The sequence below is a fragment of the Pholis gunnellus genome, assembly GCF_910591455.1.
Source record: "Pholis gunnellus genome assembly, chromosome: 16".
NCBI lineage: Eukaryota > Metazoa > Chordata > Actinopteri > Perciformes > Pholidae > Pholis > Pholis gunnellus.
The window spans coordinates 4,450,868-4,465,859 of NC_136543.1; the positions used below are offsets into that span (position 1 = coordinate 4,450,868).

General features: G+C 43.1%; 1 protein-coding gene across 1 annotated transcript in view; it reads right to left on the reverse strand.

Annotated features, from left to right (window-relative positions):
- The window catches only part of atp9b (ATPase phospholipid transporting 9B), a gene marked incomplete at its 5' end in the record, with an annotated part of 40,168 nt that overhangs the window by 9,916 nt on the left and 15,260 nt on the right, over positions 1–14,992 (reverse strand). Inside the window, 7 exons of the mRNA XM_079176398.1 lie at positions 701–793; positions 882–1,043; positions 5,001–5,252; positions 7,127–7,239; positions 9,904–10,046; positions 10,266–10,426; positions 13,145–13,221. Coding sequence (XP_079032524.1) covers positions 701–793; positions 882–1,043; positions 5,001–5,252; positions 7,127–7,239; positions 9,904–10,046; positions 10,266–10,426; positions 13,145–13,221 — 1,001 coding nt within the window. The remainder of the gene's footprint in view (positions 1–700; positions 794–881; positions 1,044–5,000; positions 5,253–7,126; positions 7,240–9,903; positions 10,047–10,265; positions 10,427–13,144; positions 13,222–14,992) is intronic.

Consider the following 14,992-nt stretch of genomic DNA (forward strand, 5'->3'; position numbering starts at 1 on the left):
TTTCATAACCATTTACATGTTTGTCATTACCTCCGCCAGGCGTGTGTCTGTCTGTCTGTCTGTCTAATCTCGCATACTACTGGACCCATTGTCCCCTTTCATTTTTTGTGCTCATTTGTGACTGTATGCTCGAGGATCTCTCGTGGTTGCGGTGATTCACAATTTTTGGAAAACCTATTTTTATACCGGCACTGACCAAACCAAAAAGGCATTTCTGGCAATCGGCTGGGCCTTACCTAGTCTACTGCAGGTCACATTTTGGCCTTTGTTGTGGCTCAAAAACTGACATCCATAGAAGAGTTTACTCTCATTTTGAACCGGAGCATCTGCCGATTAAATTCATACCCGATATGTTGTGATCCACTAAAATAAGGCACGAAACTAGATGAATACATCCCTGTTTTTTGGCATCTCTGCCATCATCTTGACTGTAAGGGAGCCAGGAGTGAGATCAGCTCTTCTTTGTTTGGGAGATCTGAACTCTACTGAGTGCACTGAGTACTGATTTTGCTCAAAGACACTTTAAGATGACACATGGCTGCAGGGTCCAACTGGCTGATTAAGCAAAGAACAAAATGTTTTAACAAAACTTAAAGAGTTTAAAGTTTGTTCTACAGCTGCTAGAAGCTCCTTATTGTCTTTGTGCATCGCGTTGTGCGACAACAGTGTAAATATGTCGTATCGATTACACAGCTTTTACCTCCTCCTCCAACCAGTCGTTGTACTGGACGATGCTCGCCATGGCAACATCTGCGCCCTTCATGTAGAAAGTGATGTCTCCCGTCGACTCCTCCTGAATCAAATTACAAATAACAATTAGTACGTTTTCAAAAGTGCGTACACCTTCCGCACATCATATTGTTTAATACAAGTTTCCACACCCTGAGGATGATGCCCATCCTTTTGCTCTCGGAGGTGAAGGGGAAGATCTGCAGGATGTGGAAGGAGATGATCTGTCCGGAGGGAGTCTTCAGCTGCAGGGAGGTCAGGTCTCTGTTCACCAGGGTCAGGCCGACGCTCTGCGTCCACCGCACCAGCTCCACCTGAGGAACGTCAGAAAAGAAAACAACAAGACCGTCAAATTTGACATTTTCACCCCTTTAAATTACATTTATGCTTCAACTTTAACTGACTGGATTGAAGATGAACATGTAACTTAAAAAGGACCCAGTGAAACTTTAAAGCCCTGATTCCAACAACACAAATAAGCAGGATGGAGGTAGAATACATTTAACCCACAATTTGCGCAGCATTCTGGCATTTACTCAAATACGTAATACTGAGAAATGAATAAGCAGCAAATATAAAAGGATTTTGGAGAAAAAAAAACATACAAACAAGTGGAAATACCATGTCTTTTCAAATTTTAGAATGATCACTCTCCGCCAAATATTATTAGGTTAACAGGGAAATGACTTGAGGGAACACAAATCCAAAAACGACTGCAGACCGTGAAGCTGACCGAATCTAATTCCACTTGCGTTTGAAAGACAAGGCAAGAGAGAGTTACGGCATCCTCCAGAGCCGCCGAGCTCTTCTCATTCAGCTCCAGATAAGTGTTTTTCTGTTTCTCTTTCCTCTTTTCCTCCTCAGCAGGAACTGCGGCCCCCCCCGAGTGAGCGATCAGCTGCACACGACTCAATCCTCAATGGGTTCATTTTCAATTTGCTCACTCAAAGGTTGTTATTATACTCTGACCTACAAATTGGAACTTCCTGTTAATACCCCGTCATTTCTTCCCGCTCCCCCCTTTGAGCTCCGTTAAAAAAAGGAGCTGCCTATATTTACTTAACACACATCTGTGTGTCATTATCCTGGTGTGTGTGTGTGTGTGTGTGTAGCTACACTAACAGGCACATACACATACACAGACCATGTGCAGAGGATCTTTCACATCTACAGGAACTATTTAAAGCGATTGTTAGCTTTGACACAAACTGTGCGTGAATCAGGTGTTACAACGGCGATACAAAGGACTACTTTATGACGACGGGGGGGTCGGCTTAAACAACCCGATCAATCGTTTCATCTGTTCTCCAGTGATCATGCAAATCTCAGTGGCAGCGCTGCCTTTAAACTCAACAGCAGCTCAAGCATGTCATGACCGTTAACTGTTTGATTCTCTTCCTGTGATGTCACTGGTAATACAAAAAGGTGCACACTCAAGAGCTGAATTCAGCACAGGATAGTGCAGCACAAACACGTGTCGGATATGGTACAGAATCTCTATGGACTTCATTCTACTTTGAAGTTCAGGACAAAAATGTCCCCAATGAAAGCCTTAAAAACAAATTTTTTCAACCCCAGCCAGTACAGCATTTTATATATATATATATATATATATATATATATATATATATATATATATATATATATATATCAGGCTTCTTAATCTAGAGTCCTGGCTTTAAGAGTACCGTTTACCGTTTTAAACCAGACAGACATTTTCTCATGTTTACGCAAATACATGCTATTTGACTGGTTTGATGCATGCAACTAAATCAATGCTGTTGCTAAACATAAACAGATCCCAGACTATGACTTAATACAAATTCAATTTCAACATTATTTTCATTAAAAAACAAAACATTATGTAAACACACTAGCATTTAAATGGTTGAAAACGTATTGCAGTTATGACCAGGACTGATGTTGGTTAAAATATTTGACTATTAATAAAAAATATGAATATAAGATTTAAAAATATTCTGACGTAGACCATGTTTTCCTCTAAGAACACCAGAGGAACTTAAAGCGAGGCACAAGGGTGAAATAATCTGACCCTGATATTTTGAAAGACAAACTGTATACAATATGCAGTATATTAAATAATTACTCATTGTTAGGGGTACAGTATATACTGTTATTTATTTATTTTTTAAACATGGCATCCATCATTTGCTGCTTCCTGGCTCTTAGCCTGGCAACCACTAAAAGTAACTGCCCAGCATGAAGACCTGATACTATCTGCATATTTAAGGTCTTTATCGGCATCTTCCTCCCTAATGCTACAAATTCCTCGTACACTCACTGGAACCGCCAGTTACATACACTTGCATGATAAAACACCCAACTTCCTGGTCATGGCGGTCATTAAACCCAACAGTCAAATGCTCTTGTCTGATATTACAAGGGTTAAAGGTCACAGGGGGACTCTGTTCACAGCGCGGCTGACCAGCAGGTCAGATGAACCCCTGTGCTGACCTCGGCGGCCGGGCCCCACTTCATCTCCTTAATGACGGCTCATTACATTAGAGAGGCCGAGCGGAGAGCCGGGGGCCAAACAAACTATCGCTGACAGAGGAGCGGTGGCCAAAGATCTGATGCTGCGGTGGACCAGAGCGAGGAGACGAGGAGGCAGAGAGGGCTGGAAATAAAAAAGGACAGGAGAGAGCACAAAGAACGGAGCGGGAGGGGAAGGGAGAGCTCCGCCGACAATCACAGACCTCCACTTCTCATCGTCTCCAGGAGAAAATTAAATATTGATCAATTCAAGCAGTGAGAGACAATGGAGAGAGGGGAGATGGAGCAGAGTGGGCAGGGATATAAATGAATATATACATCAACTCAGGGGGGAGGAGGACAGACGGGCAAAATGGAAAACAGAGATTTATCTTTCGATACCTTTTTTTTTTATCTTCATTTTGATTACTAGACGTCAAGACGGAGGGGTTCGACGCAAAGTACGCAACTCTCACAAAGGCTTTACGAAGCCTCGCGTTTCACGAGCGATAAACATGCCAACTGTCTTAAAATGGGTGTGTATGGGAAGATTAACTACCCTTCAATACGCATTAAACGTCTCTTTAAACAAATACTGACTGTAACTTTTCCTGATCAAAAATCTTTGCCCGTCTTCCCAGTATTCAATTATCATCAGCGCTAAATTTCTCTATTGATAAATTCTTCAGTATGATTAGAGAGGGCTATATATAAAAGGCTGAGTAGCACCTTCAGCCATAAAGGCTCTTGGGTTACACGGAGTAACGGCCGGAGGAATGGAAGCCATAGGGACGCCTTTGGGGATCGTTTCTGTGCTGCATTCTTCCGTCAGCTGGAGCGGTACATTCTCAGGAAGCAAACACAGACGATTAGGTGTCTTCACCTCTAAGAGGAGTTTGTGACCTCCCGACTTTGTGTTCATGAAATTACTATTATTACGAACCAGGGTCATTCAGGATCACCAATAAAACATTAAGACAAGACAGGGAAACGTGGAGAGGGACAGGGTTTTTTTTCTATCGTGGCTGGGTTTAATCCAGATGTGAGACACTTTAAAAGACAAGTGTAAATGAAGCCTTAAAAAGCAAAAGCGATGGTCAAATATTTGAGCTTCAATTTTGTTCTGGTTGTTTATTGTTTATTATCTCTCTGGTCTGAAAAATAGCATTTTAGAACAACTGCTGAAAATAGTAAAATGATCGACAAAATCTAAAGAACTGATGCATGTTCTAATAACATCCACAAATCATGACAAAGGTGATTTGAAACGGTTTGAATTATGATTATTGGCAAAGGCCAATAATAGAAACAGCTGATCAGTCATGTTAATTAACTGTTCGCTACGTTAGAACTTATTTGAAAAAGGCATTTCATTTAGCGCATCAACTCTTTATCGACAAAAACTAAAAACCACCTCATGCGAGAGGAAAACCTGTTCTGCGCTGTTTGAGGAAGTTTTATTGAATTTTGCTGTTTCCATTCAGCTTTCTCTAATGAGGCACTTGCACGTAAAAATAAGTTGATGGAAACACGGCTGGTAACATGTTGCCCTGCAATTATTCCAACAGATGTGTTAAAACACAGATTTGCTTGAGTGCAGTACAATGACACTGGACCCATAGAACACCTTTCAACCTGCTGATCATGAGTTACAAGTAGAATAAGGGCCTAATGTGTGGGAGCAACCTCTGAAATACCAACATCACCAATTATTTTATTTATTTTGTCTTCTGTTTTCGACTCAGGCTGGACGTGCTAGGTCCGTATCTCATATGTACCTCGTCGGGGCTGGAGGCCTGGTAGGTGCGGTTGTCGTCACTGAAGTCCTGGTCGGCTTCGGCGGACTCCGGCTCTCCATTCACGATGGCGTGCGACTCGTAGACGGGCGTGACATTGTGGCACAAGGCGATGGCCTTCACCGCCTCGTGGATGCGACTGCTGACACTCTTGCGGACTTTCGGGCCCGACGCCTGGGTCTTCCGCGATGGAGTGGAGCCGCTGGTGCTGCCATTCGAGGGCTGGGAGGTCACCTGGCATTGCAATCAACAATGTGAGCCACGGAGCGAAATGACGCCATTTCAGTCACATCTATCTGTGACTCATGCCTGAGCTGAATATAGTCTTAATACTAAATTATCCTTTTATCCAATCAGTATACCTACAAGTTGGAAAAACTGGATGTGAAACACATTACACAATCTATTCAGACCAAGAAGCTGCGTATTGTAGTGAACTAGATCTAATCCTACACTCGCAGTCAATTCCCACCGACGCCCCTTGACACAGAGGCGATAAGTGGTGTATCACCGACTCCATTGTGTCATATCTGATTTGGGGACCTTTTATGTGTTCCGCTGTTTTGACATCAGCCATCAGTTTAAGTGGGTGGTGACTAGCGAGCAGGCAGACAGCCCAGCTGTGTTTGACGGGGGCGACTCGCTCTACTGAAGCGTTTGATTTTGGCTTATTATTGACCTTCGATCCTGCCAGGAAGGGGAGCGAGGGAGGGGAGTACAGTAGGGATGACAACCTTCATCAAGAGTGACTGGAAGATCGATGGAGAGATCATCGGGTTGTGTTGTCGGACGAGTTTAGTGTCTGAGCTACATGTGCATGTCAGTGAATGCACAGCGGAGGTATTAGACAGCAGGCCTGTGCAAAACTAATTTGGCTAATTATGCTGGATTAGGTAATTAAATATTAGTTATTCAACTAGTCCAACAAAATTCTAAAAGTGTACATACACCAGAAGAAGAGCGTCTAACGTTTTGTGATCAAGAAAGAGAACATGTTTTCTCAATCTTTTAAATATTTTAATGTGTATGCATCATTATGTATATATTAAAAATATGAGGTATGAATGGGGTTGTGATTGATATTCGGTTGCACAATCATAAAACATCTCTGTATCCCAGAGAGTTGACAGATGATTAAAGATGGCCTCATGTCGATTGGAGCTGAAACAATTAATCTGTAACTATCAAATACTTGTTTCTATCACAATTAAAGTAAAAAAAGCTGAATATTCGTTGGTTCCAGCATCAGAAATGTGAGGAGTTGCTGCTTTTCTTTGTTATATGTGATAGTAAATTTAAAAAAAAGGTTATTTCTCACTATTTTTAAAGATTTATAGAACAAACAGTAAATGTATTTGTCGATAAAATGGACATAAAATGACATTAACTGTTAGTTGCTGCCCTAATCTGGATGGAATAATGTTTAAAAGAAGCGTCCTGTAATCATAGCTGTGACAGTAAAGAAACAGTAACTCATTGCCGCTCTGCACTGCCTCAGCTGTGCAGCTCTAAAAGGACTAGTCATTTTTCATTTGCTGAGATTACACATAAGGGTGTGGGGGCAGATGGTTTCAGTGTCGACCAGCTGTTCGGAGCTGGCTGAGAACGAACAATATCATTCTGTCGAGGCTGCGGCCAGATCTGAGCCGCACGGCGAGGAAAACACTTGCTTACAGTATGTGGAGTCGCTCGGGGACGCTGCGTGATGAATGAGCAACACGGGCTCCTTTCCTGGAAAACGTATCCTTAGCTAAATATAAAAACGGATTAAACTGATCTACAGGGAGAGGCGTGAATAAGCAGGAGCAAAAACAACGTATTTCAACATATCCTGTCCCTGTAAGTGACAAGTTCGGCTTTCATTTCGTTGGCTCTGTCCAGTGTTGCATACCGGATCGTATCAATTTTACATTATTTAATTTAATTAATAACTTCATACTGCTAAAAGGAATAAAAAGGAGAAAGATGAGCCACTCCCAAGTTGGCACCGAATCTCTACGCTACAGTGTCCTGAGTGGTGGTTGTGTTTATGGTTAACTAAAAAATCCAAAAGAATGTCCTCATGGAATAACTCAACAGATTGATTGAATGACAGGAATACATCTTACCTGTGCATATGACTGGACTATTTGGCTCTGTATCTCATCCATGGTGTCAGTGCCATAGGACACTGTTCCCAGGTGCAGCCGCTTGAAGACCATTTCGTTCTGTGTCAGAGTGCCTGCATGTTCAGAAGACCAGTTTAGACAGTTGCAAACAAATCCTAAAGAAATGACATCACCTACATACTACTCCTCCGTTACCGTATTTCACATCATGACCGCTCTTATTTCTGGTATTGTCACAGCCTAATCTCTATAAACAGATTACGCATTCAGATGTAGAATCTGATGGCAACGAGACAAGATTTTGGTACCAGAAAAGGTCTGGTTTACGTTTGTAGTCTGGGTAGTATTGACCAATCACGTTCCACTAGGCTTTGGTTGAACGCAGGTAAACAGTCCGTTTGAAAGAAGAAAAAAAAAGAGGCGTAACGCATTGGCCGAAATACAATCTGGCAACTTATCGGCACAGCACACAAAAAAGGAATTCTTGGCCCCGATATCTGCTGAACCCCACAAATACAGCCTCTTGCCCCCCAGAGGCTTGTTTTACAGCGAGCTGCAAAGTTGCTGGTCACAATGTAGCCAATAACGATAACAGCTGTTAAACCCTCTCCTGTCACTTTTGGTGGCAAAAAAAACGAGTTGGAGACGGTCAAAAGGCCAAACTATTGAAAACCATGGCCCACAAACCAATGGGGGATGTCACGGTAACTACATCCCATTCTTATATACAGTCTCTGTAAGATAATGGTATGGGTCCCTTAATTAAAAGTATGAGGAACATGTTAACTAAGGACCTTCTAGCAACACATAAGGGAATACTTAAGCAGTTGAAGGCAAAAACTAAAGACAAGGAAAATCCTTATGGTGAATTTATGCAATATTTTCAAAGGAATCCTTAGATGAAAATGTAGGATGACGGGATGGGAAGTGATTTATGCAACTGGGCACAAAAACTGCCAGGTGTAAAAATACATCAGAGGTGTTTAAAACACTACGTCATAGCAAAAATAGAATATATTCAAAGCCACTCAACATCTCTGAAAGCCCACACACACACACAAGAACACACACACACACACACACACACACACAAGAACACACACACTAACACACACACACAGAAAGCACATCATTTGTCCCCAGAGGACTGCCTACAATGCATCATGGGACCTGCAGGCTGGTGTGACTGCCTTCTCATTGACCTAATCTCATTACCAATATGGACTGCATGTCCTCTCTGACTAACAGACAAGACACACCATTGCATACAAAAAGACTGAGCGAATGAAAAACAAACTTTGAAAACGAGGGCAATGGCCTGGTTTAATGGATGTCTGTTGCCAGAATGTGTGCCGATAGAGCATAAAGCTGATTAGAGGGCATCTACCTCCCAAAAACATTAGAGCCACGGGGTTAACCAATTCTATTGGATTGATTGTTTGTTCTTCTTTCCATGTGCTTTAACTATCAACCTGGATAAATAGGCTCTACAGCTAATCTATTCCTACCTAGATCAGTGGGGTAAGACAAAGAAGCATGTTCGGGCCACCGCAGGAGTTTATCACTCTGGCACACTGGCTAGCGTTAGCAAAGAGCAGCTATCTGTTATTAGAAAATCAGGCCATGATCGTGAAATGAAGTGGAAGGAGGATAAACAACACAAATTCGGAAGATTTGGTGAAACTTTGGTCCTCAGGTCTTTTGTTAAACTCACAACATTGACAAGCTTATTGTTCAACTGCAATTAAGCGGCTTAGTTGTAATGTGAATTAATGATATATCAAGTATTAGGTCTTAGATGAGCAAAGTGCAAATTTACAGGAGATGTTAGTCCAACTTGTAGTGATGTGATGTGCATTTTATTGGGATTATTACGTGATATATATATTATTTTTATTGTGCTTCTTTTCTATGCCCTGTATCAGTGGAAGATTAGGTTCCACTATTATCCCGTTATAGCTCTTTTAGATGTTATTGAGCTCTAATTGTACTAAGAAAGTGAATTCCACGGAACACCTGATATGCATTCATGTCTGGCGCAGGGTAACAATGTTGTGCATGCTTGATAACACAGCCGTGATCAGGGATTGAATCTGTGCTACCATAGACGGTATACAAAGATGGACGACATTACAGTTCCCAAAAAGTGAAGCCAAAACATCTTGACCGCCCCCTGGTGGCTGGCTGCAGTATAGGTAATAAACCCCGCCCCCTACATGTTAGTGGAGGGGACACAGGCCAAACTTAAAAAATGGAGATGGTTTCTGTCATATTAGGTAGTTCATATTACGCCAATGTATGTCCAAATGTTCACTTTTATGATACGTTTTTGATGCTATAAAAAGGGGCTGAATCGTCATAATTGACAGTTGCTGTTGAGCGTAGTAGTCGCAGAGGCACCTGTGACGTCTTTTTGTATGTAGAGGAGGAACGTCTAGAGGAGAACTAGTAACTAAGTTTCCCTAACTGTGACTGTATAAATATATATTAAGATCTTTACGTACATTCCATCTATGGTTCACACAATCGTTGACTGTGTAGCTGGTTAGCTTAGCAACATTTGCGTTAGCCAGTGCTTTAAATGTTTTTTGGAGTTCCCAAAATAATTGTTGACCTTTAAACCTACAGTAAACACATTCTACCATCAGAACATGAACAGCCTACGTTGTATGCAAACCAGTTGCCCTCTTGAAGTGAGTTGTAATTTGGCTTTAACTTAAGCACCAACTTAAATCTACTGTAGAGGTAATAGTTCTTCAGCATGTCTGGACACCTACCCGTCTTGTCTGTCAGCAGATAGACGAGCCGGCCCAGTTCTTCTGGGATGGTGCTGGTCCTCACCACAGTCCCGGGGATGTTTTCGTCTTTCATGATCATCCAGCCGTAGGCCGACTTCCCCATGTCCAGGTTTACACGCAAGCTACACATGGAAAACACAAACCAAAGCTGTTATGTATCACAGAACTAATGACAATAAAAAACTGAATTAAAGATCTGGTATGTTTGAGAAAAAAGAAAAAGAAACAGATGGGGAGCTATGGTTTCAAAGCAAGGGTTGAATATTTTCTACTTTATTGGATTTATTGGTCCCCCCCCAAAAAAAACAATCTTCAAAGAATGAAGAGAATCTCAAAAGTACCTGATGGGGATGATGTAAGAGAAAAGCACGACAAATCGGAAGAGGTTGCGGAACCAAGGACCCACAAACCCCTGCACCGCTACCATGACAATAGACAGGACCACCTGGGCCAGGAACAGGGCCTTGGTGAGGCGGTTCAGCTCCAGGTCCAGTAAGCCAACCTGTGGGTACAAGAGGTCAGCGGTCAAAACAGCAGACATTACAGCATCACCGCCCTACTAATTTCCTCTAAGCAGGTTAGCATGGAATACATTATTAAGACAATCGTGTGTGGATTAGGTTTGGTTCAACTGGAATCAAATCATTTGACTGGATATTAGGAGTAAAAATCTTTTTCCTTTTCTGACAGCTTACGCTAGAGAAGACTCTTTGTAACGTTCCCATCTGCTCTCAAAGCCTTACAATATGCTACACAGAAAGCCAGTGAAAGACATTCTTAGCTGCAGGCTTTTATCATGCAAACCATGTGTACGACATAAATAGGTTTATTGGTGGCACTGTTTTGTGGTAAACCGCAAGCTGCATTATTGTCGTGCTGAAGTATTGTCCTTGAATGCAACGGAGGGTCAAAGGGTCTCGGATAAATAGATAAAGTTCCCATATTGAGATGGCTTACTGGAGAGAGAGAGAGAGAAAAAAGGGGGTCAGAGTTGTCCTTTATTTTTTGAGTGTATCTCGCAGCCAATGGAGCATGTGGGAAAAAGATGTCAAATAAAGAAGTGCCCTTCCCCTTTTCTGGCAGTGCTCACAGTGAAGCCCTGTACACAGAGGGCTTTCTTCTGACGCACCACGCTTACAAAAACAGCAGAACATAACATCTCTCCTCCCTCAAATAAAAGGAACTGGCTCTGAAAAGGAGGGGAGGTGAAGGGGGGGGGGGGCCAAGCGCATATAAAAAGCAGCGGAATTCCTCCACCACCCCAAACCCCCACCAGGCCCATTCCCCTGAGGACTGGGAGAGCTGGGAGACCAGTGTGACTGATTTATCAGTTGCTGTTAAAGTCCCAGTAGCAGGGTGCGCAGAGGAGAAGGGTATCTCCCCACCCCAGCGCCTCGCTACACGGTTCATGGTTGAGCTATTGAGAAAAATAGGGGGTTTGGGTGGATTAAAATGAGTAAAAATTAAGACGGAGAGCACAGTGCGTGCCTGAAAAGCACAGGATCCCCTTCTGCTTGAACAATGGCTGGTCGAAATTTTCCAAGCCTTGCCGGGGATCAGATGAAGTCATTATTCATTCAGTCAAGGGGAGGGGAAAAGGACTCAATTACCTCAACCTAAAGATGCTATCAATGAATAAAAAAAAAGTTTAAAAAAAAGAAGTGCATTTTTTTACTCCATTCATCTCAAAGCCATTAAAAGGGAAAGGAATGACTCAATCAGCCTGTGTTGTGTGGCTTGTACTTCTGATGAAGAACTGTTGCCACGTGAATATTCATCGAGTTAAAACAGAAGAATATCGAGACTTCAGTAAGTAGTGTGTTGTTTGGTGCCTCTGCAAATCAAGAAAGTCAAGAAAATAAACTGAAATTGACTTTTCTTTTTTTTTCAACCGTCTGAGAGACGTGTGGAGAGAGCCGAGTATTGGGTGCTTGGATATGTACTTCTAACAAACACCGCTTATTGACGAGCAGCCTCTCGTCAAATGACATTGTTCTGCCTCTTCACTGGGATGGAGGTCCGTCTCACAATGCCGAGACAAAGAGCGAATCCATGCCTGACTGTTCTGTCAGATTGATCAAGTGCAAACATCGTCCTGGCCGGTGTCACAACAGATTATATGAGGCCAAAACGTTCCTGCGACTTTAGCCACACTGTATCGACTTTCCATCCCCAATCCCCAGTCTCCATATTGGCACTTCTGACATCATCTCCTTGAAATATTGAATTCCTCTCAGCTGTCGGGCTTACACAAAACAGTGCCCCCCCCCCCCTCCGCCCGCCCACCGCTGTTCGACCGGCCACATCAGCGTTCTTAATAAAAGACAACGGTGTCAAAACTGTGCCGCAGTAGGGGAAGACGTGCTGTGCCACGGAGAGCTCTAGCGGTGCAGACTGCTGTGAGGTGAGAACTTTGTGTGTAAAAGTCACGGCAGATGCGCCGCGGCCGGAGCGCTGCCTCTGAGATCCCACCGACGCCCGCCTCTATCAGTCCACCCGCGTCTATCTAGCTCAGCTATCTTCCAGGTAAAATCTTATATTTAGAATCAGATTTTCATTAATCTCCCCGATCGGGGGACAAAACACTCGATGGGGATTCCGCGGGATTAACTTTCAGCTGAAAATGTCATTTAAATCCTCGGTTAGTTAATTTCCCTTTTGGTTAATTAGCAGCCGGCGTTGACCTTTTGCATTGACAGGTCCAACTTTATCTAGAAAGTCAAGGTTACAAAACCACCTCGCCATAGTGATTGATTAGTGATTAGAGGCCGGGGGGGGGGGGGCGGTGGCGAGAGGGGAACTTGGAACAGATGTTACTTTGAGAGAGGTGTCTCACCCTTTGAAGCCTGTACAAAACATTTGTATTTAAGCTGGCATCACCTGACGAGCCTTTGGTTTGGGAAATGCATGAAAAATACAACAAATCTTGAATTGACCCCAAAATCAGTGTAAAGCCGTCATTTTGTGCAGAAAGACAATGTGCTTTTTAGTGTGATTTACATCAGCTGTTGGAGAGGAAATTCATCCACATTAGCGATCAATCAATTGACATTTTTTAATGTATAAATATAAGAAATATATAAAAAACTGAATATCTTTGAACTGTTATATGGAGAAAATAAGACATTATTTGTTTAAAAAAAAAAAATACCCTTACATTTAAAGTATCTGTGACCAAAAAGTCCTAAACAAATCACAAAAAAAATAAATAAGTATTCACCTTGTTCTTGGCAGAGGAGGTGTTCAGAACGCTTCTGGTCTCCTTGCCTGTGTAGATCACCACCCCGATCACCGTGCCTGCCAAGGAGAGAGACAAGGAAAGTAATGCTGCTCATTAACTGCACCCCACCCCCACCCCCACCATCTCACACACACACAAACATACGTGCACACACTCATCTTGGTCAAGCAAGATGAACTGCATGAGAGGAAACACAATAAGGCTGAGCTGAGGCCGTTTAGTCTCATTGCCACTCAAGCCAACAGACAGGAGTTTAATACGCTTAGAGTCTCGGGGCCTTCAGCCACCCTATGGAAGCTCATAAAAGCTGATCAATACACTGCCATCTTTATTTGCCAATTCATTACGGTGGCCTTATTACAGAGGATTAATGAGTCATTAATATTAAATGAGCTTAATGGGAGAGCAGAGGCAATAATAAAAACGAAATACAGCCGCTGAAATCCCCAAACTATAAAAAAAAACAAAGGCAAGAAAGTAAAAAATGGGCAGAAAACAAAAAGGAGGAAAGTGAAGAGGAGGCAGAGAGAGAGAGAGAAAAAGAGAGAGAGAGAGACAGAAAGAGACCAGTGGTGAGGAGAGAGGGGTGATGAATTGCTCTCGTCGACTTCTACATTCAGAAATATCGGGCCATGTGACAAATGGTTTGTGGCTCAGCATGCAGAGGGGCTTCAATTTGAATATGCGAACAACCAATTCTCTCGTCACAGCTGGACTGGGGCCTGTGAGAGAGGGAATATGCAGGGCGATCCCGGGCCGGCTCAAGTGCCCAGAATGCCGGTGAAGAGTCTGTCAAGGAGAGGCTTGTGAGGGACAATGACATTCCCGAGCAGCGATGATGTAAGGGGTCTAAGTCAGGCTTTTTTAGTGCGAGTGTGTGTGTGTGTGTTTGTTCTTCTGGTCAAGGTCAGGCCAGAGGGGAGAGCAACACCGCAAATCAATGGTGTGGCCGTCGCTGAGAGCGTCAAACACTCTCAACTGACACAGGCCTTACTGTGGGGAATCGCCAAGTCGGAGCGAGGGAGGATTACCTCAACTCTGGGTATTCTTTGAACAAGCACATGGCAGCATCAAATCAAACGCCTTTCGGGGTTTAATGCTACGACTCTTTGTGACAAGAGGAATCACTTAAATCATTGAGCACAATGACGAGGAGGGACTGGAGTCGCTTTTGTTTCAGGGTTTCAAGCCATCAGCTACGTTTATGTGAATATAAATGTGTCTCCTGTGATCCACGTTTACCCTGCTGTGCGCCACTATGGGGGGGGGGGGGACTCAACAAGGGCCCCTGTCTAGACTTGAACCAGGGTCGGTGAGGTTACATACGCTCCCAGCACCCCGACTCTTTTTACTAGCACTGTTTTCTGGTGGAGTGTTTGCCTGTAACGGTGAGTCATGAAGGCTCTGTGTACAACCGAAGAGGCAGGACAGAGTAGACCGTTTGATGTTTTCACCCAAGTACATGAAACGTTCTTGGGATTATTTTTTCTTTTGTTTTCTCCATTTTTAAAGCATAGATTGCACATAAAAACAGGTGGATGGAAACATTCCTTTTGATGCAGAGATAAAGTATTTTAAGTTAATTCAAGGTACTTTACACTGGCTATGAACGTTCTCAATGTAGTACTGATACCTCTATAAGAGCGACAGAAGTAAACAAGACCATCAGAGATTATCTGATGGTCGAAACAGACAAATTGATTTATAGCACGCGGGTTCACCAGAACCTCCTTCAGACTGTAGCTGGGCCTCCAGCAGCGACCAGCCCGCCACGCACAGACCCAGATCCGGCTTTGCAGTCGGAGCTCCGGCAGCAGAAGCTCTGCT